This window comes from Gossypium hirsutum, chromosome A07, assembly GCF_007990345.1.
Source record: "Gossypium hirsutum isolate 1008001.06 chromosome A07, Gossypium_hirsutum_v2.1, whole genome shotgun sequence".
NCBI lineage: Eukaryota > Viridiplantae > Streptophyta > Magnoliopsida > Malvales > Malvaceae > Gossypium > Gossypium hirsutum.
The window spans coordinates 87,427,372-87,455,095 of NC_053430.1; the positions used below are offsets into that span (position 1 = coordinate 87,427,372).

Genomic DNA, 27,724 nt, shown 5'->3' on the forward strand with positions numbered 1-27,724 from the left:
AAGTTGGAAAATTTCAGCAACATATTTCCCTTGCTTGTAAGTGATTTTAATGTCTTTGCTTGATGATTTTTGTATTTTTGGAACCCCTAAAGCATAAGCTTTCATAAGAGGGGATTATTTTGAAAAATGATGAAGAGTCTAGGGTTTTACCATGAGAGTAAATATGTTGTTTGCTGTGTTTTTATGGAAGATTATGAGTCCTAGTTGTCTAATAAACAACTTTTGTGAAAGAAATTGCATGAAAATACCTTAAAAAGGGCTAAATTGCTAAGTTGTAAAATGAGTTGTAAATGTGTAAAATAGTTGAAATTATAAGTTGCTATAGTTATGAAAATGGTTCATCTAGACTCAAGGAGTAAAGAAATGTGATAAAAATTAATTTACGAGCATTGGGGCAAAAGTGCAAATATGTAAAAGTTTAGGGGTCAAAATAAAAATTTGTAAAAACATGATTTTTAGACCCATATGAATATTGTGACTGATTGGTAGGCTAAATGTGATGTTATAGATGATGAAAATTGAGACTTGGACCTAGAACGGAAAGAAATCGATTTATGGACGAGTATGTCCTTTTCACCTTTGTGGTATCAAGGTAAGTTCGTATGTAAACAATACCATGCTATACATGTATTTAAATGTTATCATTACATGAATTGTACAGATATTAATGTGTATGTGATTAATAGAAATATGATAAGACAAAGCCTTAATAGACAGGGAAAAATCCCGTTTGAACCTTAGGAATAGAATAGGATATGGGTGACATGTCACTAGGAATTATGAGTCTAGATGACTAGCTCGAGAGTGAGCATTGAAATGTCATGAGATATGAGGTAGCTTTAGCTGCAATTGAGGCACTTATGTGCAAAGGCTTTTCGAGTATCCAATTAGTATTCCAAGTGTTCAACGGGCAATCCAAGGAAAGAGTTGATGATGGTCCCAATGAGGTAAGTCATTGGTGAGTATGCACTCGAGTTATGTTACGAGTTGTGCAAGTATGTATACTAATCCTATGAGAATGCCTTGATATGTGATGATCTATGATGCATAATATGTGTTCTTACCATGATGGATAAAATGGTGTTGTATTAATATTATGAACAATGACCATGAATGAGTAACTTAGCCTTGACAGATTTGAGTTACTGCAATAGTGTAACTTTGAAAGTACACTAAAAATAGTGGAACATGAGTTAGAGGCAGAATAAAATATGGGATTAAAGCTTAATGAGTCTATTTTCACATGAAAGAAATAGAGGAAGAAAAAGAATTCTATATTGTGTGATATTTAAATTCTTGTGAAACAGGGTCTCAATGAATTTGAGATCCCCTGTTCTGATTTTATAAATTCACCATAAATTGTACAAAAATTATTAAGAGTCATACCTTACCTTCATAGATTCCTTATTGAGTCTATTTTTAAGGGAAACAAACGGCATGGTCATTGGAATTCTGTACATGGAGAAATTTGATTCGTAGTGCACAGGGGTCAGAGTAGTCATACCCTGAAACAGGGGAAACTTTAACTAATAAAATGTACTAAATGGCTTGACCAAAAATTCTATAAAAACATTATTAAGTATAAATATGAGTCTAGTTTCAAGAGAAATGTACGAGAACATTATTCGAATCCTGTACTATGAGATAATTGAACTTTAGTGCAGAAGGGTTGAAACTGTCAGACAGTGAAGCAGGAGCAAACTTGAGGAATAAACTGTACTAATTGGCTAAGTCAAAAATTCTGGAAATTTTATGAAAGAAATATAAATGAGTCTAGTTTCAGGTAAAATTAACGGAACTTAATTTGGAGTTTCGTAGCTCCAGATATAAATAATTTAGTGACTGTTGCTCAGGAAGACAGCTTGTAGTGAACTTGAGAATATGTTGTAAACATTGATAAAATAAGTTAATGAGTTACTTATTGTTTTCATATGAACTTACTAAGCGAAAGCTTACCCCCCCTTCTTTCCCATGTTTTCTAGAGTTTCCAGGTTAGCTCGGGTTGGAGGCCGTCAGAGATATTATCACCCTATCGAGTTAACATTATCGGAGTAAGTAAACTCAAGTGATTCGAGTCTATGGCATGTATAGGGTTTTAATGTGAGTATGTAATATTATGATTTAGCCAAAGGCATTGGCTTGTTATTAAGGTAGTATTAGTCATGTAAATTGGCCTATGTCGGCTAATGACGTTATGGACCCATATGATTATTCTTATGCATGTATGTTATTATCTCTTGTGATGTGGCTTACAACATGTATGCCTAGAGATTGAATTGAGATTCATTGATGAGCTAGTAACTAATGCAGGATTAAGTGATGGGTAAATAGTTAATAATGCTTCATGAATGGTTTGTGATGTAATGATAGTTATGTCTAGTATGTGGTAATGATATGGGCAAATTCTATAATATTTATTGCATAAGAAAATAACTTGAGCATAACATGTTTGTAGATATTTAAGAGCTCATTTATGCCACGTTGTATGTTATTGGATAAGTATGTATCTATGCATGTGGTGTGAGAGTGACAAAAGGCTTGATAATTAGCCTATTTCTGGCCACACGGCCTAAGCACATGGGCGTCTGAAGCCTTAACGCAAGAGATTTTTCTAAGTTTTTCATGAGTTCTCGATTGGGTCCCGAACCGCCCCGAATGCATATATTGGGCCTCGTAAGCTCGCATAAGGGACAGATTGCATGTGAAAAGAAAATTTTTTAATTATTTGAGATTTCATGGCCCTGTTTAGTATGAAAGTATTAGTAAAAGTCAGGTAGCACCTCGAACCCCGTCCCGACCTCGGATGCGGGCGAGGGGTGTTACAATAGGAGTTTGGTTGGTTGCCTACTCTACTTGACAACAACAAGGCCAGACATCTTGTATGATGTTAGTCTTGTATCGAGATTCATGCACTACTGCAATGTTGCACATTTTAAAGCTACTAAAAGAGTCCTAAGGTATGTCAAAGGCACCTTAGGCTATAGTGTGAAGTTTGAGAGAGCTGAAGAAATGAAGCTGGTTGGTTATTCAGACAGTGATTGGGTTGGCTTAGTTGATGACATGAAGAGTACATCGGGATACTTCTTCACTTTAGAATCAGGAGTTTTCTGTTGGAGCTCAAAGAAGAAACAAAATGTTGCTCAATCAACAGCTGAAGTAGAGTACATTGCAGCTGTTGCAGCCGTTAATCAAGGTATTTGGCTTAGAAAGTTATTGAATGACTTGAATGCTGAACAATTAGAAGCAACGGAGATCAAAGTTGACAATCAGTCAGCTGTTGCAATTGCCAAGAACCCTATGTTTCATGGCAAAACAAAGCATTTCAAGATCAAATACCATTTTGTGAGGGAGGCAGAGTTGTCAAAGGAGATCAACTTGGTCCATTGCTGCTTAGAAGCTCAATTGGCAGACATTTTGACCAAGCGGTTAGCTGCCACCAGGTTTGAATATTTGAATAAGCAAATTGGAGTCTGCTATTTTGTAGCCAAGAAGGAGTGTTAAAGGTGGCAACAAACAACAGTATGTATGTTACCCGGATGAAATACAGCAGCTACAAATGTACGTATGTTGTCCGGGTGAAGTACGTTTTTATAACAAGCGACCTGTATTTGATTTGATAGAAAACTTTTGACTGGATAAAGTTGGTCAAGTACTTTCCAGTTTTAGACAGGTCCTAGGTTATCATTAGGATGTATTTAATGTTTGTTCATTTCTACAAGTCAAAAACATTGTTTTAGCTCTATATAAGTACATCATACATTTGATGAATTAATGTAATGAGAATAGCCAATTCTTGTTCTCTCAATTTCTCATCCCTTTTGCTTCTGTTTGTTTGGTTGCTTTCCTTGCAACTCTCATTTCTTTGAATCTCAAACTTATTTCATTCTTTATCCGGAATTATTGCTTTGTTGCTCTAGCTTCAACAAGAGCTTCATATTTCATCCGGATGACTTTGTTCTGTTTTTCTTCATGTGTGAAAAAGCCAACAAAGTTCCTCTTCAGAGTGCCTTGAATATTAAGACAACCATTTCGATTTTGACCTTTGTTTCTACAAAACCCATAATGCTTACATTGTTGTTCCTCTTTAATATCCATTTCAGTATGGATATCAGATGATTTCTGATGTCCCTTTGGATTTCTACATAGCAACAAGTTTGGTAACAGTTCCAGATTATTTGGAATAGTTTTCCAGTACGCAACGTTTTGTAGCCCATCTAACTCCTGTTAGTATATTTTAAGGATTGTCTCTAACTTGTAAATCTCGTTGACATAGCTCATTGGATCAATACGAAAACAAGCACGTGCTACAACTACATGTGCACATGAGAATCGAAGAGCTTGAAACCTCCTATAATCACACCATCTTTGATTCAAATATACGAGGTATGTTCTCGTAACAACTCTCTCATGCGGACTTACCATTTTAAAAACTATGAAAGTTTGATCTATCCGAGTAAATCCATGCACCAACATCGAGTTTGTCATATTAAGTTTTTTCCATAAAATCGATAAATATTTTACGCCATGATAAATCATTGCCTCAAACTGCTTCCCCATTGCGACAAAAAGAGTACTCATCCTGTAGTAAGTCTCTTTTACTATACCATTTATATGAAGATGGCGTGTCCGCTTCAAAATGGAGTTAGTACCTCGGCAAGGTTTGTAGTCATGTGGCCATAGTATCGTCCTCCATCGAAACATTGAGCCCATTGCTCAACATCCATCTGAGCCAACCATGGTCTGATTCTATTGTCATATGAGCATAAAGTTGTGTACCTCTCCTGAGATCGAGGTCTAACAAGTTCATATATTGTTATACAAATAAAGAAATGTGTTATTAATTGGAATCTAAACCACATCTCATCTGTACCTCAAAACATAATAAATAAATCATACCAACATTAACAACTTTCTTATGTCAATCATTGTTCCTGAACTCTTTCATAAAGTTTGCTCCAATACTTCAGATGCAAAAAACATGGTAAGCATGCAGAAGAGTCCATCCATTCTCTTTATGTTCCACAACAAAAATTATACCGAGGGTTCTATCAAATATGAGGCACACATTGTCCTTCTTAGTAACATATAGTCATAAATTCTTTAGAAAAACTTCATTCCTCAATTGTTTTACCCTTGATAATGGAAAGGGCTAATAGGACAAAATTTTGATCCCGTCTTGCGATAGCGCCAGGAGAAGAATCTAATTGTATTTCCCATATAGCCACGCACCATCAATTTAGATAATGGATTTACAATACGAAAACCCTTTGATGCAAGACCTGAATGTCCAAAAAACGCGATCGAAAATTCTCTTGCCTCGAGCTAGTTAGTTGCTATCATACACAAGCAGAGTCTCCAGCTCAACTATGGCACTCGTGCCTGATACATGTTGTTGCAATGTCGCCAACAACCTTGGCAATTTTCTATATGCATCATCTCAATCTCTAAACATCTTCGCTAGCGCCTTTTGCTTTGCCTTCCATTTGCATACAATACTTGGTATCGGGAATGAATATTCGCAATTAACACCGAAACTGAAATCCTTAGACTTGTTATCATATCCAAGCTCAATTTACAGTGATCTTGGGATATCATTGGAATCGTGCAAGTGTGACTCATACCCACCACACACATTCATCATTGGATTTTACACATGTTCCTATATATGTTACAGTTGTTGATACATTCACTCTGTAATCTACGAATATCTTAACATTGTACTCTTGAATGGCTAATACAATTACCTCTTTCATTGGAAACTGAGTACCAATAGCCAATTGCCCTAAATATGTACTGGTCGAGGTGGTATAACTGTGATATGTAGATACTCCAGAAACTCAAGTCCTCTCATTCAGTCAAAGTTAACTTCCAGCATACAGGCTAGAGGTTCTAATTCCAAATTATCCTATCCAACATCACTAGCATTTACAGGTTCCCCAATCTTCGAATTAACATCGCTAAAATTACTAATAAATTCTCTAAACAATAATCCGGTCAAATTCTCAGGGACTTCTTGCTCTAGTTAGGAATGATGTATTCCAACAGAAGTGGACAACCCCTCATGTTATTGGGAATGGTGTATACTAGCAAAAGTTGACGACACATCGTATGATTAGGAGCATCACTGAATCTAGATTCTAGAATTTGCAATGCAAAATATCCTTATTACATCTTCGTCTAATTGTATTCATAAGAGATATATAAGGAGTTTCTAACAACAATATGAAGGTATTAATCCACCCGTATGTCGAATTTGGTGTTCCCATTTGTGAATCCACTAAAGGGGTCATAGACAAGCTTGGAATATCACCCCCCTTCCCATGTCCTTCTACAATGTTGTCGAGCTCGACATATTGCTCAATTCTTCCAATACCATTAGACTCATGAACTGCAATTAGAAGTGATCATGGGCCAGGCCGGGCCAAGATAAAATTTTAGGCCCATCTACTAGGCCCGGGCCCGGCTCGACCCGAAATATGGGCCTAAAATTTTGTCCAAGCCCGGCCCGAAATAAAATTACTAAGCCCGAGCCCGGCCTGGCCCGGCCCATATTAATTTTTTTCTTATTTTATTAAATAAAAAAATTTAAAAATATAATAAATCAAATATATTTAAAAACATAAAAACAAATATTAAAACAAATAAAAATAATACTAAAACAATTCTTAAAACAATACACAAATTAACAATATAATAAAAAATAGTTATATTAAAAATTTTAAATAATTTTAAAAAATAAAAAATATATATTAATATATAATTCGGGCCGGGCCGGGCTGGACCTGGGCAAAAAAACTCTTACTCGAGGCCCGGCCCGTTTTCTAAACGGGCCTCGTTTTTTTGCCCAAACCCATTTTTCGGGCCTATATTTTTACCCAAACCGTCCCATTTTTTGAGCGGGCCTTCGGGCCGGGTCGAGCCGGGCTGTCCAGCCCATGATCAGCTCTAACTGCAATCATTGTCTGTATATCATCATTATTCACTAAATGAATTGTTGAATATATGATTGGATCGTCACAAGTAATAAATCTATACCTAAACAGCCCAATCATAATTTCAATTTTTTGATCAGTTTTTCACCTCATCTCCACTAACTTAACGTTCAGAGACTGAATCATCACGGGTAATAAATATATACCTCAACAACTCAATCGGAGTTCCAATTTTTTGACCAAATTTACGCCTCATTCCACTAACTTGATATCTTTTCTAAATATCATGTTAATCGGAATTTTGAACTCAAAGATTACATAAAAGATTACATTGATATCCAATCTGACCATTATAATTTACCACGACATAAAATATGTTCCTCATTTTGTAGCGGATTGAAAATAAAAAGCAAATTTCCAGAGAAAAAAAATGTGTTGCCAGCTCTCCTTCCCAAAAAATAAAATATAGCATAGACCTCTCCAAGTCCAATTTAGCCATACAATTATTACTAATTAAAAATGAAAGCAATTTAAAAAATAAATAAAAAACAACCATTGTAACTTATTATTAATTAAAAAAGGTCTAACTCTGAATTTATTAAATCCATCTAAAAATTCTGTACAGCATTTCCATGCACAAAATAAAATAAGATGTCAAGAATCTGTGCAAGCATGCAGAATTTTCAATGAGTTTTTCATTTCGTGGTTGATATTTCAAGATGAAATAGATCAGCTACATAGTTGCACGGACAAAATTTTCAATGAATTTCAATTGCTGGTTGGGTGATCTTTCGAGTTAAGTTTGAAAGCTGAAAAAGAGCATCAATTCAACTAGAAATTCATAGCCTGTAATCTAAACCAGATCCATATTTCCAAGCCTCAAGGTGCCTCTTCCATTCATACTTCACCTTCGATGGCAAACCATTTAACCATGACCTTGCAACAAGGCAAAGAACAGATTGAAATATCTAAGCAGATATCTTTAAATCTGTTTTAAGTGCTTGAATTTTTTGGGATCTAACATAACTCTGTAGAAACAAGGCCGAAATATTACCTTATAACAGGATCCATGTAGGTCGAGAGAAACGTATAATATCCGAGCATGAAAAAATGTCGAGACCAATCGATGAGAACAGGGATGTCAACCTGTAGATGAACAACATCGCAGATCTCGGTTAAGTACAACAGAATAGTATTTATTAGTTGCATTCCTTTTCCGGCAGTGGTTTTCTTAAATAAATGTATGACAAGGCTATGTTAGAAAATGCTATTGCCGTTAAAAGAGGAAAACATTGTATCTGGCTAAAAATTGAGTTCTATCAAAGCTGGATGAACTCAATTCATTGAAACCATCAATTTTACACAGTTGAAAAGGTGTGTCCTCACTAAGTTGAAGAAAGGGCCTAAGGAGTCCCTCTTCCGTTATTAATTACCTGCTTGAATATCGATGGAAGAATTTGAGGCTTAGTTAGCATCACGAGGCCTAATGTCTTGGCAAGAGGTCCAAACTGTATGACATCCTATGTCACAGCATAGCCGGCAATAACAAATCAATGGCATTGCTTTCTTGACCCAAGCGGTGCATATTTGAAGGAAAAAGTAGGAGCTAACCTGAAGAAACGGTCTTAGCACAGGGTCTCCAAGCCTCTAGAAAAGAGGAAGAAAAGTTCATTAGGAAATGACAAAACAAATATGTACATGAAGCAGGGTGGATAATTCTCGGCCTTAGCACAGAAAATAATCTTCTTACCTCCATACTCTTGAAGTTTATGTCAAGAAGCTCGTTAATAAAATCCGGTGGAACATTAGACTGTTTCTTTGCAGACATTGCTCTTTGAAATAACCATGAAGCACTCAAGTTAGGCTGCAGCAAACAGATTTAGATTCCGAAAACCATAAGGGAAAGCCACTTAAAACCTATAGCCAAAAAGAAGAGGTTACTGACCATGTAAGGATTCAGCAGGGACAAACTGTATGAATCGAGAAAATCCCCATCAATTGCTTCGTAAATCCCTGCTCTTGAAAAAGGTAAGACATTTTAAAGCTGTCTCACGTCTACAAATTCAAATATATAGCACCATGTTGAGGAGAATAAATCAGCTTATTCTTTCCCCAAGGTTCCGATTACCATGTAAATCTTCCTTCTTGAAATAACTAAAAATACATGTTTCCTGGTCCTGGTGCAGTCCGGAGGAAAATGGAAGAAAAAAGAAGAAAATGAAACTAATTGAAGTCAAGTGCAAGGTGCGCCGCAAACTATCCATGAATGGAAGGAGCTTATGCATTGTGATATGGTTTACAGTTACACACATCTTAAAATTATATAGCTTTTCCTGAAATGATTTTGCTTAAATCCAAGGAAACCAGCAAATATTACAGGCTAGCAAAAATACAATAACAGGAAAGTACCATTTGATAATCTTCCGAGGTGCCTAGTCAAGCTCCCGAAACCACCAAAAGAGACAGGTGATTGTATGCCACTAGCATCACCAAACTGCAAAACATAAATTCATGACACATGTATTCTATTTCAGATGAATAATCTATTGGAAGATTTCAAAGTTAATAGAAAAAATAACCTGTAAAACACGATTAAATGCTGCTGGCAATGGACTGTCAAGTCGATCCTCCCCCATTAAGAATTGGAAGGACATAAAACACTCAGAGCATATTCATGTCAAGTGAAAACCAATAAAACAGTATATTGATTGGATGTAAAGATTAAGTTGGAAAATAAAACTGCTAAAATTTATTTAAGAGAATAGGAAGACAAAATCTATTATCAAGTCAATCCTCTATAACAATCCTCAAGTTTGATGCTCAGTCTTCACTGTGAACATATGACTGATATTACTCTGAACTACATACGATAAAAACATTTGTAACCCCATTCACGTAGAATTGACGATTAATCAAAATCATTACCTATCACGATAAGTTGGGAAAATGCCATATATAACTCTCAGTATCTCCAGACTATCCATAGAAACTCCCTACAAAAATAGAATTTGTAAATTGTTGATCCATATCAAGCCTTTTGCAAACAAACTATCATTTCTAAAGCAAGAATATTAACAGAATCATACAGCAATCTAGAATGGTGCAAGGAGACCCCATAAAGCATTTTTTATAGGTGAACTGAAATAGAAAACCGGTAACAGTGAAGGATAAACTATTTGAATCAAGAGCCAACTTTTATGGAAACTAGAGAAGAGCATGCACTTCTCTCTTGTTTTTCTTTTATCGTTGATGTTGACTTACTTTGTTTCTTAGACTCGGATGTGACTGGTGGACCCTAGTATGTGTCTGACACAGGTATGTCCATTTTTTTTCAAATGTATTAGGATTGTCATTGGAGGAATATATCCACATACTTATGTTTGGATATGTTTTGGATATGGAAGAAATGAAGAGTCGGAGCAACATAGATTGACTAAGTCATCACATGCATTTGCTGCGGGGAGAAATTTAAAGGTTTTTTCTCTTTCATTTAATTCAAGGGTAGTCAATGCTTTTCATAAAAAGTATTTCTAGAAGTTAAACTTACACCCTGCCTCGTTTAAGCACACTCATCAGCATTTGTCCAAGAATAACTATTCTAGAATTACACATCAACCAGTAGTGTCAGATGTGACATTTTAGCAAGTTGACAACTTAGCCATTGGGAAATTGGCTGAGTCGATCATGATGAGGGTAAATCATATGTCAATATGGTAGACATTACATGACACACAGAGGCACGGAGAAGAACATGCTGTCATCAACATAAAAAATTAAGCATGCCTTATTATAATGTTGCAAGGTAGGAGATAAAGCACATGACAGCAAGAAAAAAACAAATGATCCAACATCATCAAGATGCAGCAACATAAAACCGAAGCAACAATGTAATAGAATTTACTGATCAGCAAATGAACCTGATATTTCGGCATCAAATCCCAATAGTCTTCCAATAGTTCTTCCAGTTTTGGGGACGTCGGTTGAGGATTGACATATGTAAACATATAAGTAGTGCGGTCTAAAGGACCAGACCCAGCTGGAAATGCCTACAAAATATGAAATATATAAAATTATCAAACACTTACTATTTGCATTTAATGTAAATGCTACTGCAAAGAACCAATTTACCTCCCAAAAGTATTGCACTTCCGCATTGCCAACTTTCTTCACTGATGAGCTACTATATATGACATCACTTGTAGAGTTCTCCTTAAATCCGCGAGCACAGGACCCAACAACAAGACAAACGCCATCTGGTTTCCTCCCACCTCTAATCTATAGATCAGAAAACAGACCACCGATATACGGCTTAAGCCAGCCTGAGCATATTCTAAAGAAACTTGATTTTCTCTCATTCACTGGTAAGTCAACAATCCAAAAGTTTTGTAGGACAAGTTCATATGCACACGTTTTTGAATCTCAAATGTTCAACCATAAATGCAGGCACATGCATACAAATTAATAAATGAATGTATCATTACAAATGTAGTTATTATGTCTATTAGTCCTCCAGTTCCAAATAGTAGGAGCATATTCAGTAACTATGTGAGATATACATGAATTATATATAAGAAAGGGAAGTAGGGAACCTAACCTGTTTCACGACAGGAGAAAAATTTCCCATGGCGTCAATGATGAGACGAGATGAAAGAATGTTTTCTTCAGCAAGTTGCAAGATCTATAAAGAATAGGTGGCAACATGTAATCATCTTAGTTGTTTATTATCAAAGAAATATAATCCAGGTTTGCAATTTATTGAACTTCTTTCAAGTTTTGAGCAACATTACATAGTAATTATTTTAGTTGTTTATTATCAAAGAAACATAAGAGAACAACGTTTTATCGGGTATCCATATGGCAGAGTCCCTGCCAAAAGGAAACATGGAAATGCCTTGTACCGTCATGGTACCCTGTCTTCTAACTGGAGTGTTTTGACTCTTATCCATCAAATTTAAGAAAGATAGCAGAATTAATCTATCAGTTCAACTTCATTGCTAGGTGACAGTTTAAAGTCTCAATAAGATGCAACAACAACTATACAACTTTGTAAATATCATTATACTCACAGCTGTGTCGTCATAAATGCTTATGCTGGACACACTGCAACCCTCAAAGATAACTCCACCAAAGGAAACAAAACGTTTCTTCACAATTTCTATAAGCTTTACAGGCCTGGAATAATGGAGCAAAATATCAATTGAAGCTCATCGTTATTAAGTTCTGAAAATACAATGAGCAAAATATTTGTTAATAACATTAATCTCAAGCTTTTTTTGAAAAAAAAAAAAGAAGAAAGAAGATAATAAGCTTCTAAAATTTCATAATCAACCTTCATCATTTAATGACCTAGATCCAAAGAATAACTACAGTGACCAACTACAGTGGCCTCTGTTTAAAAGAAAAAAAAACAGGAGTTACTTTAATTATTATCACAAGTCTACAACAAATGAGACTCCTAATTATTCAAATATGGATGAAAGTTTTTAAACAAAAACTGATGTTTGCACAAACTTCTGCCTCTGCTATTAATCTTTTCATAAAAGATTTCCTCAAATCTTTTGTTGCACCTAGAAGGTTTTAATATTCAACCTACATAACGTTCCACATTTCCAATCTTCAAGAGCTGTTTCTATTCGCTAAATTATAGCTTATAAGAACAATGGAAACCATTTTCTTATGTTATAAAAAGTAAAATAAATGAAGAACGGAACTTTCAGTTCAATAAGGAAAATAACCGGTGGCTCAAGGTACAAGCTTTAATTTCTAGAAAAAAATTTATTCAATGCAAAAACGAAACAATAAATAACATGACCAGCACATTTGAAGCATTTCTTTTTTAGCTTGCTAGCAGCAGCACAGTTAATAGGTAGTCATTTCTTTTCATGTTAAAAGCAACTTTGGTCCAGGGAGAAGATGTTAGCAGAATTTGCATTTGTAACTTTCTTTTATTTAATGTCACAATGATCATTTACAACATGGTGCAAATATTATGTACATAAATAAGGACCAGGAAAACTGATATGCTTTCTGATTATTTATCTATAATGCAGATTGGAAAAGGAGAATTACTCACGAGACACCCAGGTTAAGAATGTCTTCTACCCAGATCTCACCCTTATTCTCAAATCCGCATCTGTTCTGAGCAATTAATGAAAAGAAAGAAAAGCATAAGTATAATAACAATGGTACTAAAGAGCGGTAAGTGAGATTAAAAGGGAGGAAAAACAGATGGGGTTGGGGGGGGGGTTGAACGATAGTTTCAAGAATGGAACAATGATTGCAAAATAAAGAAAGTGCTTGCTAATGGTAAGTTATTTGAGATCATGTTTGAGCAAAGCGTAAGGTTCACTTTCCCTTAAATGAAACTTTAATTTACAAAATGCAAACCTGAGTACACCATTCCTCTCAATTCTCTTAAACGAGTATCATTCAGTCATAATTGTAGTAAGCTACTATGAAAAGTTCAATGCAATCCAGCTTGGTGATTGTAGAAAATCTAGGGGGGACATCACTAGATATTTGCCTTTTCAGGGTTTGCTATCATTTTAATGACTAAACTAGGTGATATGCTCCATATGTGTGAAAATTGGTATTGCGGCAAATCATACCACAATGTTCTAAGTGTTTTAGAAAGAATGATGGCAGAGCAACCGCACTCTTACATTCTTTCACAGTCAAAACAAAAACTGTTCTTTTAAGCGCCTGATATTTAGTTGTTTACAGTTGCTCATGTGGACTAATTTCTACCTAACTTTTCAATGTGTCAAATGGTAAGTAGAAATCACATACACCAAACTAACTTGAGAAACACTAATCAATTCATGATGTTCAGGAAACTTACAGGATTGAATGACACGGCAGTAACTTCTTCAATGTCATCTTCATCCAAAATGCCAGCTTCTACAAGTTCCATCAACTCTTTCCTTGAGATATTCCATTCTTGTTCCCTCTAAAATCAAAATGTTTTTAACATCTCTTTCAAGAAAAGTATTTTGAAGCAAATTATTCTTGCTATGAAGACCCCTACTATAAACTCCATCGAAAACCTTACCCCTTTTAATATATTTCTTTCCACAATACAGACTTTAAGACCTTTGGCGATCAAGGCAGTAGCAATAAAGATTCCCAACGTACCCCCGCAAACAACCACATCACATTTATCTAATTGTTTTTCAGCAAGAACAGAATGGCTAGACACACCAGGAAAGCTTGAAACTACCTGCTGAGGTGCTTGCTGAACTGCAAAGACAAGTGAAGGCTAGTATTCAATAATTTTAAAGCACAACTTAACACTTTAAACTCGCCTGAATAAAATGTGACATACCAGTCTGAGTAGAGCAAATGCTTGACCAAATTCCGTCCAACCTCTTCAAGGCATTATAGGAGTATGCACCACCAGCACCACCAACCTCACCACTAACTGAAATGCTCTCCATTATCCTCTGCACGATTGAAATGTAATGATTCAGAAACAACTCGCATGCAAAGAATATAATAGTACTCCTTGGCACTCCCTATAGAGTTGGCAAAATGACCCGAACCAGTCAGATTTCCACTTGACCCTATAGGGGCTAGAGTTTTGAGTAAAATTGCTTCGAATCAGGTACAAGTACATAAACTATCCAGCACTCTATCAAACAAACTACAGTATGTTGATATTACACCAATATTTATGGTACAAAAGAAGCAGTACAACATCATTATTTAACTACACATTATTCCTTTGAACCAACGTATCAATTTTGTTTATACAAACAGCTAAATCATTCAAGTAAAGCGTCGGTTCAAGACAGTAACAAACAATTGGCTATACAAAAACATAAAACAACCATAGCTCTCATAAAATACATATATCCCGAACTTCCTTTAATGAGAGAGTGTCATGTTCTTGGGGAATAACCAGAAAATGAAATAGAAAGGTAAACTGACCTGGGTTCTGGAAGGAACTGCTTGTGTTTGAGCACTCATGTAAATGGTACCCCTTAGAGCTGTCTGCCTGTTTCTATGAACCAATGAATGTTTTGATGGATACGGAAAGACCCCATTAAAGGGTCTCAGCGAGACCATCATCGTGGTTCCAGAAAGCATGTAGAATAACTTTCTGAGACTCTTCTATTTATTTATTTATTTATCAAGTATTTCAAAATGGAAAGGTTGATATAACTCATATATGTGTGTTAAACAAAAAAAAAAGAAAAAAAAAAGATTTAACTCATTTGTGTAAGAGAAATAGACACGTCTGTATCATAGTTGTCTTTTTATCTGGTTTTGAAGGCCCAAAAAACCTAAAGGAAACAAAGAAATGACCGAGAGAACCAGTTGTAAGTAAAGGAAGTAAAGACCGGCGGGTGACAAATAAAGGGTCACCACCAGGTGAGGTTAGATATAAGTTTATGTTTTCGTGGATTATCAGATAAACCTCAGCTGAAGCCCAAAAAGGGGTTTTAGAAACCGGTTTCCACTCTGTCGTTTAATCTTCATCTTCATCTTCATCTTTGTCTTGGGTTGTACAAGTTTCCCTACATAAATACTTCAACAGGTAAAATAATCTAGATTTCTTTTCCCCTTCTTTTAGGTTCTCTTTTGATTTTGTTGTTCTGTTTTTGGGTTTCTTTTCTTTTCTTTTCTTTTCTTTTCAATCTATTCCTCTGTTTGGTGGCTAAGAAAATCTGGGAAAGTGGGGAGGCAAAAGGCCTTTTAACTGTTTTTTTTTGGGTTATAACAATAGGAACCCAGAAATGTATTGGAAGATAGACTTAAGAAATTGAAATTTGCTCTGATATTTAGGAAATGCTGCCTTTGATGTAATTCTGTGTCTTAACTGTTGAATTTGCTTCAAATTTGCATGTAGGAAATTAAAGAAGATGGCAATCATGATATCTACAGCAAGTCTTGGCTACCTCTCTTTCAAGAGACCCAACAGGTCCAACAATGGTGTTGGGGCAACTTCAGGCAGTGGAGTAAAAGCAATGCGAGCGGAGAAACCATTAGAGGAACTTTACAGTGTGAGGGTTGAAAGGAAAGTGCCAAAAGAGCGACTGACAGAGCTTGGGGTTTCAAGATGGTCAGTATGGAAGACAGGGAAGTGTAAATTGGCATGGGACTGGCAAGTTGATCAGCTGGTATACATAGAGGAAGGGGAAGTAAGGGTAGTCCCTGAAGGCAGTGACCGGTTTATGCAATTTGTTGCAGGGGACCTTGTCCGTTATCCCAAGTGGTTCGAAGCTGATCTTTACTTCAATGGTCCATACCAAGAGCGCTATAGTTTCCGAGCTTACGGAGATGATCAGTAATACCTTCAATTTGCATGCTTGCTTAGGTTCAGTATCTCTTTTTCATTCCACCCTTCATGTTTTTGTGTGTCATCATGCTCTACTTTTCTTTTCTTTTTTGTTGTCTTCATTTCGCTTTTAATATTATAAGATCTACTCCCTCCTATAGAAATCAGAATAGTTCACCCAATCATATCAGAAATAAATATAGGACAATGCACAAACACATTATATGAACAGTTACAAGAACATGCCATAATCTACCAAAAAAGACTTAAGATGCCCATATTTATATAAAGGAATGTGATGATATATATATAACATGACATATGGATTGTCAAGTCTATACACTGAGCAAATAGAGGGAAAATATATATATCCTTGCATCATTACAGGAAAAAAAATAACAATAATAAATAGTAAATCCAAAGAAATGTTTTTATAAACGAAATCCCTTATGTCATAATACATAAACTTGCACCTCCATCATGGAAGAGGAAGGCAGATGGGGGATAGAGGGAGAGAATGGGGGAAATGAGGGAGATAAAAATATGCAGACAGAAGAACCAAATTAAAAAAAGAAACATGCGTCATAATCAGAGAATCCCACCACTTGCCATTCAGGAGGTCAGAGACTTGATGTTAAAAACCGAAGCGACATCAACCAATTCCCGTGGTGCTTCACCATTTCAGTTACACCCTGGGCTGGAAGATCATTTAACAGTGATGGATTTGACTGGTTGCTTACAAACTGCATTCACTGCATCTCTCATCGACTTGCCGTTGCCTTTGGAGCTGTGCCCTTGTCAATGGCAATGGAAGAGATGGATTTTGAAACCATTACAGCCTCATTGCTTACAACTTTAGATGCAGCCACATCTTCCAACCGCTTCCAGGTTAGTTCCCGCTTCTCCTGCAGCTCTTTTTGCTTTGCTTCATCTTCTTGGTATCTGGCCAAACATTCATCAAAGATCGCTTGATCAGCATCTGAGAATATCTTCCGGACATTCAATGTAAGGCTCTGAACAGCTGGATTCCAATGACCACGTGTGTTTCTCTCCAACGCTGGGAAGATTATTGGAAGTATTACTGTGCGGTTCTGGGTGATGAGGTTTCTTATGTGATCATTGTTCCACAAAAACAATGCACGTTCTGCTACCTGCCAAGATAACATGTTATAACAAATTAATATTGTCCATGAATCTCACAGAATCAAAAAATTGAAAGTACAAAACTCTACTCAAATCAAAACAGATACCAGGCAACTATAATTACTAAAAAATGAAATTCCAGCAGAACAGATAACTCTCTCCTTTAGTTTTCACTTTAAACCCCACATAAACAGAACTACTTTACACAGTGAGTGTGCGCAATTGCTCAAAAGTTCCTTGCTAACCTCTCCAGTAGGGATACTCAAATATAATCAGTTATCTATATCTAGGTTTTGCAGCAATGACATATAGATAAAAATATAGACCCAAATTTGCCAGCATAGAACATTCATTTTCAGCAAGAGTGCCCTCATCCGTGACAATTGCAAAGTGCTTTCACGGCTGTCAAATCAGAAGCCATTTAAATTTATATTTCTCGGAGAAGATGCAGCTGGGTGTAAGCATTGAGCAGAGCAGAAAGAAAGTAGGAAAAAATATAAAATCAGTTGCTAGCAGACTATTTATGAAAAAATTATCAGTTAGTAGCATAGTGAGGCATGAATGCCTGGCAACTACCTTGTGTTTCCTTTTAGTTATAGGCTAATGTACTTTACCAATAATTATTATATCTGTAAATTTTCCCAAACACAACCCAGTCCAGTTCAATGCTTTCCTTGACTCTGAAACTAAAATCAACTTAGATAAACCTACACCCTTACCTCGCCAAAAGATCCTAAATTATATCATTAATGCTTGAAACTTTTTGTAGCTTCCTCTAGAACTCCAGACAACTTTTGACCAAACCAAATTCTAGTAACATTTACACTTATAAAGGAGCTCAAGTTCAACAATACTTATAGAAGGTGGAGATTAACCGACAGGGCTTGTTTCAAGTGCAAAGGTTTTCAGGTAAACAGATACCAACTTTAAACAAAAGGTATTTTGTGCATGACCTATCTTCCATAACTGCTCAATTCCTAACACGTGTTTTATAATACGGACCATAATGCTCAAACCATCAAACTCTTGACATCCTATATTCCAACCAAACTGCCCAATTAAACTGAATGGGTTTTCATATATGCTATAAATGAATGGTGCCAGTTTTCTACAAGTGAGTGTCCCAGGCCAAGATAGAAAATCATGACCAAAGTCTAAAACAAGTATGCTGAATGATAGAAAATCAATTTGGATAAATATTCCAATTGATCAAACGATCATTTTCCCACAAAGAACAGGACACAAGCATCTATGTGTCCATAAATCATAACAATATCCAATCCAGCATGAAACAATGCCCAAGAGATGGTCACATGGCTTAATACTTCAAGCTTCTTTGCCTTAGCAAAGCGAATTGCGTGATCCTAGATGAAACATTGGCTCTCTCAATGGAAAGCAAGAGAATAAAAAAATGAGGCTTGATCATTCATGATTAAACAAGCATATCTTGCTCAACAATTAACATAAATGTATTTAAGTACAAACGTAAAGAGGAAATAAAAGCAGGTGCAAAACACATACAAAGCATCTAACACCATATTGAAATTGGACTGCTTCTACATATGCAAAATGACAATTGAGGATTGAAAATGGTGGAGGTGTGGCTTTCAGAACGACTTAGGAGACCAATCTTAATTAGATCATATAAAGGAGTAATTAGGTGATTAAGGAGAAAAAAGAAATCTGTGAGATGAACGACATGAAAATGTCAAGATTGAGGGCAGAAGTATATTCTAGAATGGGGCAAATTTATCCTAAAAGAAAAGGTAATTGTAAGGGTGCATTACATTAAGTGGCAAGAACGTGGCTTTAAGTGACATAACCCCTTAATATAAAACATATCAAGATCAGGCCATGATAAGTTTAAAGGTTCTGGCTTGAGCCTTATACTGGCCCGACCCTCGAGTAAAATTCAAATCAATGCCAGCAACAAATAAAACCCAAAAGTCAAATTGATAGATTTCTCTGTTGGCCCAACGTCAATATGCCATCAGAATAAAACAGTGGGCAAATTATATTATAACAATAAACTATAAAGCACCAAGTGTAGTAACTCCTGTTGGAGGGGAGCATTATCCCACTAAGGCGTGGGAAAATTCTCCACAACAGCGATATTTGGGGAAGAAAAATAGCAATCAAATATCTCAAGAAATTTTTTTTTTTTGGGGGGGGGGATGCTATGGTGATGAAGCATGGAATAAATCAGTCATAGAAGGAGGTAAGACATTTGTAACAAAGTGAGTGGAAGGAATAACAAGGAAAAGCTATAAACACCTGAAAATGCAAGCTGTTGAGGCATCGGCCAATCTGTCGGAAAAGAGGAACCATGCAGCGTTGGAATTCTGCTGTCTGAGTAGCTTCAAGAACTTCTTCCAACTCTCCAAGGAACATTACCTCCTTTGAACTATTAGTTACAGGCCAATACTTTAGAAGGCCTCTGATGACGGTATCAGCCAACTTGAAGTCTTTCTCAACAAACTGAGTAATGCAATAAGAAAGTTGCTGATGGTACATAGACACACACTTAGGCTTGTGAAGAGGAATGAGCGCTCGGACCAAGAAGAGCTTGTGCTCTTCCTTCAACGGCAAAGCAAACCCATTTATTATGCTGCCCAAGATTTCAAGCAATTCAGCAATACCATTGTGCTTTTCTGTCTCAAAAATAAACCTGTAGAAGATATTGTTGATGGCTTTTCTAATGAAGGGCCGATGGACCATGAACTTCCCATAAATCCGATGTAGAATCGTCTTTAGATACTCCCTTTCTCTTTGATCATCTGAATCAAACAAATCCAACAGTTTCAACACAAATGGATGGTCGACGTATCTCTTAGCAAGCTTAGCATCAGTCTCTGGTGAGACCACAAATCTAAGTAGAAGTTCATAGACAATCTGAAGATGCGGCCAAGCAGGATCCATGGCCGGTTCTTCATCTTCCATATCATACATTTCTAAAATCTTGCTATCATGATTCGGAGATGGGAATGTTCGAAATAGATTAGCAGCCACCATTCTCGTAACCTCTTGCATTGCGACCTCATTGAACTTGGATGAAACAGACGATATATAATCAACAAGCTCCAACAACGTCTGCCTTTTTATCTCCTTTTCCCTAAGGTTCTTAGAGGGATCACTAAAATCGAAAACCACATAACACAGACTCAGCTTCTTAAGGAAAAGATTCTGCTTTTCTGAGCTAGGGACATCCCGGAAACTGGGCAAAGCCTCATAAACCCCTGAAGCTGATATAGGACCAGCTTGGCTTGCAAGAGAGGCTGTTTTCTTCCCGTGATTCGATTTATTTGAAGTGGAAGAATGTGAATTAAGAGGCCCATTGTTGGAACGTGATGAATTGGAGGGCTTGGAAGAAGCCGAACCGGGTTTTGAATTGTTCAAAGAATTGGGACCTAGAGCAGAATTCAAAGAGGAATTATCATGGACTCCTCCATCACCATTTGAGTCATTGTGGGATGATTTGGATGGTTTTCGAGGTAGCTTTCCAAATATTTGCTTGATCATATCTACAAAAAGCCCTAAACCTAATCCACAATTATCTAAGGTTCCAACATGAAAGACTTCAGATTGTAAACATTTCTTTTATACATCATTTACAGATTCAAGCAATGGAAGTAAAGATTTGCATTTAAAAGAAAACAATGCAAATAAATATGTACCCAAAAAAAAAGATCTATTCAGAATATAATGCCTTTAAAATTACGATTCTCTGGATTAAGAAATAAAGGTTACAGAAATGAAGGAATTGAAAAAAAAAGACGAAGGTTTTTTCAACTTACAATTGATGAAATAATTGAAGAGATCCGAAAAAAAAAGCGCGAGAAAACGAGATAAAGAGAGAGGAAAGAAGAATAAAGAAAATTAAAGCCCCCTAAAACGATCTACGATCATATAAACCCTAAAAACAATTTCGATTCAAAAGAGAAAATAAATAAATAAATAATACTGGGCGAAAAACGGAAAGAGACAGAGAAATTAGAGAATGCCTAGCAAACAAAAACAAAATAAGATTAAAAAAAAAGGGTAAAGAGATTAAGATGGTTCCCTCTTCAGCTCTATCTAAATGGGATTTTAGTTTTCTGTTTGGATGAAGAGAAAAGAGGAACGGAAAAAATCACGGGAAATTGAGGCTTTCGGACAGGACTGATGGGAGGGGCAGAAAAGAACTTTACGACAAAAAAGTGATATTACAATAATGACCTCCAATTTGATTTAAAAGCTTGACCAATGATAATGATTCAAATGGACCCTATTTTAGAGGCGATAATGGATCCGATTAGATTTTTCCTTTTTTGAAGTTGTAAATTTTTTATTATTTTTATTTCATAAATGAAGTTGGCAACATAAAAAAGGCAAAACTTATAACATTTTCTTTTCTAATTTCACGTGTGCAGTTTTAATTGTTAGCACTTGAATTCACATCTTTTTTATTAATATTAATGTACTTAAATTTACATTTTTTTATATTAACATTTTTACATTTAAACTCATATTTTTTATATAAATTAACAATAATGTAAGGTCGCATTTTTACAATGCGTTTGTGGACTGTCTTTTCATTTATCTTAACTAACCTTTCTTTTTTTCCTCTAAAAATCTCAATATTATATGTATATATGTATATATATTTGTTTTGAGTGGCTCCCCTTGCACCTGGCTTGTAGTTGCAAAGTATAATGCAAGGTTTAGCATAGTTTGGTTGACTTTATTTTCTAGCATCGCAATATGCAATATTTAAATCCAAATTCTGCCATATACTCAAATGGCCTCAATTTTTTATATATATTGACAAATTCATATGATAATTTCATCTTTTTATTATTATATTTATGTCCGACCAAGTCCGTCCTTCCTCCACTCAACAATATAAATCTTTATTTTATACATTTCATTAACCTGGTCAATATAATACCCATAGTTATAACATTTTTCTCCCTAAAAATATATCACAAAAGACCCTTAAATTAATTAATCATAAAACATGTGATAGTCTGATTATTTCGTCTACCACATCAATTTTTAACAATAAAAATAAATAAAATTTAAAAAAATTAATTTTCTGTACAAGAACTAATTTGCCCATTATTTTAATAAAAATTGCAAAATGCAAGGTACTTCTACCCATTTTTGTTCTAGTACATGCACGTTGATGGTACATGCATTTTTGTTCCCATAGACCTGATAGAATATTATTGAAGCACCATCATAGGAGACTAGAAACTATCGACATAACCAAAGAAGAGAGAAGGTTGGTTTAATTCTTAAGTTTAAGCAGCCATTGTTAATGGTTCTTGGGGGGTCTTATATTAAAGATTTGTCATTTTTGCAGAGACTGCACTCACAAGTCCAACCACACATACAAACATGAGAAGAACATGGTAAATTATGCAAGATAGCCTTCCCTTTTTTTTTTTCCTTGGCGTGCAAGCACAGAATCTTCTATGCACTGTACAATTCCACAGCACAAACAAGAACAATATCTGAGCTAATGTGCTAGAAAATCGGTACCTCCTCATTCCGCATTACAATGATGGGGTTATCTCTTTCTACGCTTCGGTTCCACCTAAAAGCCAAAAGAATGAGATACAAGATCAAATGCATGGCTGTATTACATTTGCTAAGACGGAAAGGGAAAAGAAAGAATAGTTCTTCGACAAGTAAAATGAAACTTACAACCAAAATATGTTATCAAGGCTGTTCATCTATTGTAATAATTAAATTATAAATAAAAATATTAACTAATTAATTATATTTCGTTACGAAGGAAAGTACTAGAAAGTTATCCACAATGCCAAACTACAAGCAAGGATTGATTATTGCAGTTTGGTGTTGCAGGTGAAAGAACTTGGAACTAACAGCTGCATTGCAACAGCATCATCAAAAGATATCAAATGTCGGTCTAAGTCAATATATAGCAATCTGCTGATAACTGAACGGAGTAAAATAAGAAACAAGAAATATATTATGTATGCACGCTCAAACCATGAACATGAATGCTCTAACCTTTGGCTCAAGGGATGCTGATACTCGGAACGTATTCATAGATCTTTTGCAGCATCCTCTGAAGTACAATCAGAACATAAAAAGTGATCCAATCTTTTTGCTTCTTCGATGGTCATCTCCATGCAGGATGGATGAAACCTGAAAAAGATTAATGTTCTAATCAGGAAACTATGATAATCCATTTTCATGTCAAAGAGGAAGCACCATATCACAACACATTCGTGTGTGTGTATACATACAGTACAATGGAATCACTGGCAAGGAACCGAGAGAAAATACTAAAGATACTAGCAGACCTTGATAACATGTCCTCAGACCAAATATGTTTTTCATTTCCAGTAAAAATACTCGGCAAATAACTCATACAAAGTCCCTTGAAGTCAACATGATCATTAGATTGTTTAAACAAAAATCTACCTACAACTAGCCGGTAGCACTTCCAACCCATATGTGCTCAGAAGTAACGAGAAGTACAACTCGATGCTGAGTTATACTGGCAGACCAAAAGTAAAATATAAAATAAAAGCTAAAAAATATATGTTTAAAAGGTTACATACACCCCCCCCCCAAAGGCACACAGAAAACATTTCAGCTTTTCCGGTCTTATTATCAACAAGTTAAACTCATTTAAGTTCTTAGTGGATAAGAGCTTTAGAAATCTCTGAAAGGCTCTTGTGAAATATGTTTACTTTCTTTATCTACAGACCAAGAAGCAAGTCCATTGCAGTTTTCATTGTAGTTTTAGCTTTTGTGAAGGTTTAAGCTGCAATTTTTGAGCTAAACAGTCAAAGGTAACATTGTTTCGCGGTGCAAGCTAAACTACTATAATTTGTTCACTTATGGTATTTATATAATCTAGTGAAATCTTAAGTTTTAAGATCTAAAAGAACAACGCTACATTGATTCACATAGTCTTTTATGTGTTTATTAGGCCCCTTCCAGAGTTTAAGATTCAAAATTCACATTTTTCTATATAGACCATTTAGTCAATCATATGTAAACTTCTTTCTTTTTTAGGTATAAATGTAAATGTTAATATCCATTTCCACTCTATTTTCTCCATCCATCTAATATCTTTTTTAGGGTATAAACGTAGTCTTTTGCTCTTTGTGACAATTTTCCCTTCATTTTCCTTAAGGTACTCATGTCTTACACTATCAAACATATGTTCAGACTTGTGCAAAGGGATATGATCTTCTAAATATATGGAAAATCTCAGAAATAGTTGTGCATGCCTGTATCCGCCATTCAACCCCAAACCTGGTTATCATAGCTTAAAAAACTTCAAGCCATCCAGTCACCTTTCCTTCTACAAGTCACCTGAAAGTCTCCACACTCCACTATCGGCAGATATTACCTGAAGCTAAATCCTCCTTTCCAGACACTCTTTTCAATACAATATCAATCAACTAAAACCTTATTGACATTAACATTCATCAAATTATAGATCATAAAATTGCTACCATTTACACGTTGAATAGCTGACTTCAGATTATTGTAGAATGTTAATATGGAAATGAACTATGTCTGAAGACAACAGAGTAATGAAGTTAGATCAGATGGCATTAGCAGATCAGCTTAAAGATTCATAATGGGAAATGAAAATTTTGCATCTTCAATTGAAACTGATGTTGATCTCGCTAATGAATCTACCATTACAGCTGCAATACCTTAAATTAATTGCTTTCAGTCTCTACAAAACCACTGCTTCATAGATACAATACCAAAAGAAAAAGGACCCAGAAAAGTCATTATTGGGGAAAAAAAGTTTGGATGCTACAAGCTTATTTCCAAGGCCATTATTAAGTCAAAGTACACTACCCCAGTACTCAACAATGGAAAATCATTCATCATTGTATTTTCCATGAATAATGGAACTCGAACTAAAAGCATTTGCTATGGAACAAAACAATATACATACAAATATCCTTTTGCTTCAAGAGCTATCAGTTATCCAAAAATAGCCAAACTTGTTAACAACAACAACCTAGTAGGATTAAACTCAATAGTGGAAAATCACTCATCAACAGATGTTCCGTGAATAACGGAAACAAGGAATTAAAAGTGTTCTCTATCAAACAAAACAAAATGAATGCAAATATCCTTTGCTTCAAGACTCAAGAGTACCAATTAATCGAAAAAGGAAAGGAAAAAAAAAAGCAACTTTTTCATGGTAACAACCTAGTAGGATTAGCATATTATATTTAAACATCCGAAGTAGCTGAGTTAAAAACTTAGGCAGACTTAAATTAAAACTAGAGCAAAAGTAAGTGCAACATTAGTGAGAAACCCTTTCAGCTCACAAATCAATATGAAACCACCAAAAATAAATGAATTTAATCTCCAGTTCTACACACACAAGCACAAGGAAGGTGAACAGTTCACATTGATGCAGAATGAAATAAGTGAGCAAGGAATTTACCAATCCTTGCATCCTTCGCATTGCACCATAAGGTCATCCGGGTTATATGGCATCTCACATTTGCAATACCTTCAAAACCGAAACCCCGAAGAGTTAGTGAACAAACTCGAAGAACATATAAGACACTGGAAAAAGAAAATTACCCTAAACTTAACCCCAAAACATAAGAAAAACCGAAGGTACTCACACTGCCACCCGGTCCGGAGTGAAACCACCGGTGGCGGCCTTATATTCGAACCTACAAAAGTAATCTTCAGCACCAACATTTTCAAGCTTAGTGTAGTTTTTGAAAGTGTGGACGATACACTTTCCTTCAATGGTGTGGGCACTTTGCACATCATAATGGTCTGATAAAAAGAGCTCCTTGGCTCCATGGAACTGTCTTCTCCCCCCAATAGACTCCTCCGGCCGATAGTACCATCGAACTCGAACCTTCACATTGTTCCGATGGTCGGCCTCGATCTTCTCTACACGAGCCACGTACGGTGGCTTATCGGAGTCCGACGGTCTCATCAGCACGCAATCACCAGCTGCAAAACAAACCAAATATAAAATATATCCAACCATTTCCCAAAATCCAAACACATTTGCGAGTTATACGAATTTTGGGATGTTTTTGAAATGTAAAAAGGAAAAAGAAAGAGATGGGTTTAGATAGAAACATACGACGAACAACTTTGTTGGTGCCTTTGATAGCGTAGGAATCAAGGTCCTTCTTGCCAGGTTTGGTCTTGGCCATGAAAGGGTTGGTTTGTGAATGAAAATGTGAGGAAGACTGAGATTTTCGTTGATGTTTTAAATGGTGAAAAAGAAAAGGGAGAATTGGGGGATGGAAATGAAGGAATCGAGAGAGAGAAGAGGGAGACAAAGAAACAAACCCTAACAACTGGGAGATAATAAAAGGACTGTTTGTAAGAGAAGATCCGGAAGCGATCGAAAAAGAAAAAAATAGACAAATAAAAGCAGTAATTTTTATTTTTTTTTGGAATAGGACGACACGTCAGCATAACAATGTTATACACCCGTTGCACTTTTAGAGGGAGCTTCTATCAAATTAATCAGTCAGGAATTAATAGAGATATTATTATATAAATAGATTTATTCACCAATTTTATTTATTTTATTATTCATATATGTTGAAAATCATAATATTATTCCTTGGCATTATAAATTTTACAGTTTTTAATTAAAAATATTTTAAGAATTTTTATAATGTTGATTTTTCAATAAGACTCTTAATAATTACTTAGAAAATTGTATTTTCATTAGAAATTTGAGTCAATAGTTAATGATTTTAATAGTTGTTAAAAAAATATTGTAATTTGTGAGATATTTTGTTACGTGTCATGTAAATAGATGATGTGGCATGTTGACCGGTCAATATCGGTCAACATTTGGAGTCAACTTTTCATGTCATCGATTCACAATCTCTTTATATGACACATAATAAAATATTTTTTTAAATTATAATATATCTCATAAATAACAGCATTCTCTAACAATCAATAAAACCATCACTTATTGACTCAAAATCCCTCAAAGTACTATCGGAAACTCAACTTTATAAAATTGTAAAAAAAATTTAATTAAAAATTTTAAAAATCATAAAAATTATAAATTTTTTGACATTATAAATTTTTCAATTTTTAATTAACAATTTTTTTAAAAAATAAAGAATTTTTATAAATTTGGGTTTTCAATACAATTTTTAGTATTTAATTAGAAATTTGTGTTGTTGATTAGGAATTTGAATAAATAATTAATGATTTTGGTAGTTATAAGAAAATATTGTAATTTAAGGAATATTTTATTATATGTTTCAATAAAATGCACTTTTAGGAAGCGCTTCTTATTAATATGTCATAATTCTTGGCTTAGTGGTTAAATGTTGATGTTGTCATGTTGTGACTTTTGTTTAATTCCCTTCCT

At 35.2% G+C, this 27,724-nt stretch overlaps 4 protein-coding genes and 1 long non-coding RNA gene across 6 annotated transcripts; 2 read left to right on the plus strand and 3 right to left on the minus strand.

Moving 5' to 3' along the window:
• The first annotated feature begins 508 nt into the window (after positions 1-508).
• On the plus strand, positions 509-2,235 carry LOC107956910 (uncharacterized). The gene is made up of 2 exons (XR_001700306.2): positions 509-592; positions 1,983-2,235. It is a non-coding gene; the product is annotated as an uncharacterized lncRNA (long non-coding RNA).
• A 5,269-nt stretch (positions 2,236-7,504) lies between these two features.
• On the minus strand, positions 7,505-15,170 carry LOC107955655 (uncharacterized). Its single transcript, XM_016891457.2, has 18 exons — positions 14,862-15,170; positions 14,257-14,374; positions 13,984-14,171; positions 13,774-13,881; positions 13,006-13,070; positions 11,999-12,104; positions 11,527-11,610; positions 11,061-11,207; positions 10,850-10,978; positions 9,858-9,925; positions 9,512-9,545; positions 9,342-9,426; positions 8,878-8,945; positions 8,683-8,796; positions 8,544-8,579; positions 8,366-8,452; positions 7,987-8,078; positions 7,505-7,868 (listed from the first exon to the last, which is right to left on the minus strand). Exons 1-18 carry the CDS (start codon positions 15,018-15,020, stop codon positions 7,772-7,774), a joined length of 1,785 nt encoding a protein of 594 aa, XP_016746946.2. The 5' UTR covers positions 15,021-15,170; the 3' UTR covers positions 7,505-7,771.
• A 54-nt stretch (positions 15,171-15,224) lies between these two features.
• On the plus strand, positions 15,225-16,376 carry LOC107955656 (uncharacterized). Of its 2 annotated transcripts, none has more exons than XM_016891458.2 (2): positions 15,225-15,471; positions 15,784-16,376. In XM_016891458.2, the coding sequence occupies exon 2, from the start codon at positions 15,797-15,799 to the stop codon at positions 16,223-16,225; it is 429 nt and encodes a 142-aa protein (XP_016746947.1). In that variant the 5' UTR covers positions 15,225-15,471; positions 15,784-15,796; the 3' UTR covers positions 16,226-16,376. The 2 variants fall into 2 exon arrangements, with proteins under 2 accessions (XP_016746947.1, XP_016746948.1); XM_016891459.2 differs by having other exon boundaries at positions 15,323-15,471; positions 15,794-16,376.
• A 248-nt stretch (positions 16,377-16,624) lies between these two features.
• On the minus strand, positions 16,625-21,551 carry LOC107955658 (serine/threonine protein phosphatase 2A 59 kDa regulatory subunit B' gamma isoform). Its single transcript, XM_041116542.1, has 2 exons — positions 19,630-21,551; positions 16,625-17,363 (listed from the first exon to the last, which is right to left on the minus strand). Exons 1-2 carry the CDS (start codon positions 20,872-20,874, stop codon positions 16,974-16,976), a joined length of 1,635 nt encoding a protein of 544 aa, XP_040972476.1. The 5' UTR covers positions 20,875-21,551; the 3' UTR covers positions 16,625-16,973.
• Positions 21,552-22,623: 1,072 nt separating this feature from the next.
• On the minus strand, positions 22,624-26,737 carry LOC121231794 (chromatin remodeling protein EBS). Its single transcript, XM_041116543.1, has 5 exons — positions 26,462-26,737; positions 25,983-26,325; positions 25,796-25,864; positions 23,374-23,511; positions 22,624-22,933 (listed from the first exon to the last, which is right to left on the minus strand). Exons 1-4 carry the CDS (start codon positions 26,532-26,534, stop codon positions 23,409-23,411), a joined length of 588 nt encoding a protein of 195 aa, XP_040972477.1. The 5' UTR covers positions 26,535-26,737; the 3' UTR covers positions 22,624-22,933; positions 23,374-23,408.
• Between the last annotated feature and the right edge of the window lie 987 nt (positions 26,738-27,724).

Excerpts from the sequence above, each read along its gene's own strand:
- LOC107955655 (XM_016891457.2), bottom strand. The coding sequence starts at position 15,020 with ATGCTTTCTGGAACCACGATGATGGTCTCGCTGAGACCCTTTAATGGG. Across the intron at positions 11,208-11,526 it reads TTTCTCCTGTCGTGAAACAG|ATTAGAGGTGGGAGGAAACC; the intron begins GTTAGGTTCCCT and ends TCTGATCTATAG. Across the intron at positions 7,869-7,986 it reads TACATGGATCCTGTTATAAG|GTCATGGTTAAATGGTTTGC; the intron begins GTAATATTTCGG and ends CCTTGTTGCAAG.
- LOC107955656 (XM_016891458.2), top strand. The coding sequence starts at position 15,797 with ATGGCAATCATGATATCTACAGCAAGTCTTGGCTACCTCTCTTTCAAG.
- LOC107955658 (XM_041116542.1), bottom strand. The coding sequence starts at position 20,874 with ATGATCAAGCAAATATTTGGAAAGCTACCTCGAAAACCATCCAAATCA. Across the intron at positions 17,364-19,629 it reads TCAACAGCTTGCATTTTCAG|GTAGCAGAACGTGCATTGTT; the intron begins GTGTTTATAGCT and ends TTATCTTGGCAG.
- LOC121231794 (XM_041116543.1), bottom strand. The coding sequence starts at position 26,534 with ATGGCCAAGACCAAACCTGGCAAGAAGGACCTTGATTCCTACGCTATC. Across the intron at positions 26,326-26,461 it reads CACCAACAAAGTTGTTCGTC|CTGGTGATTGCGTGCTGATG; the intron begins GTATGTTTCTAT and ends TTTGTTTTGCAG. Across the intron at positions 25,865-25,982 it reads ACTCCGGACCGGGTGGCAGT|GTATTGCAAATGTGAGATGC; the intron begins GTGAGTACCTTC and ends TCGGTTTTGAAG.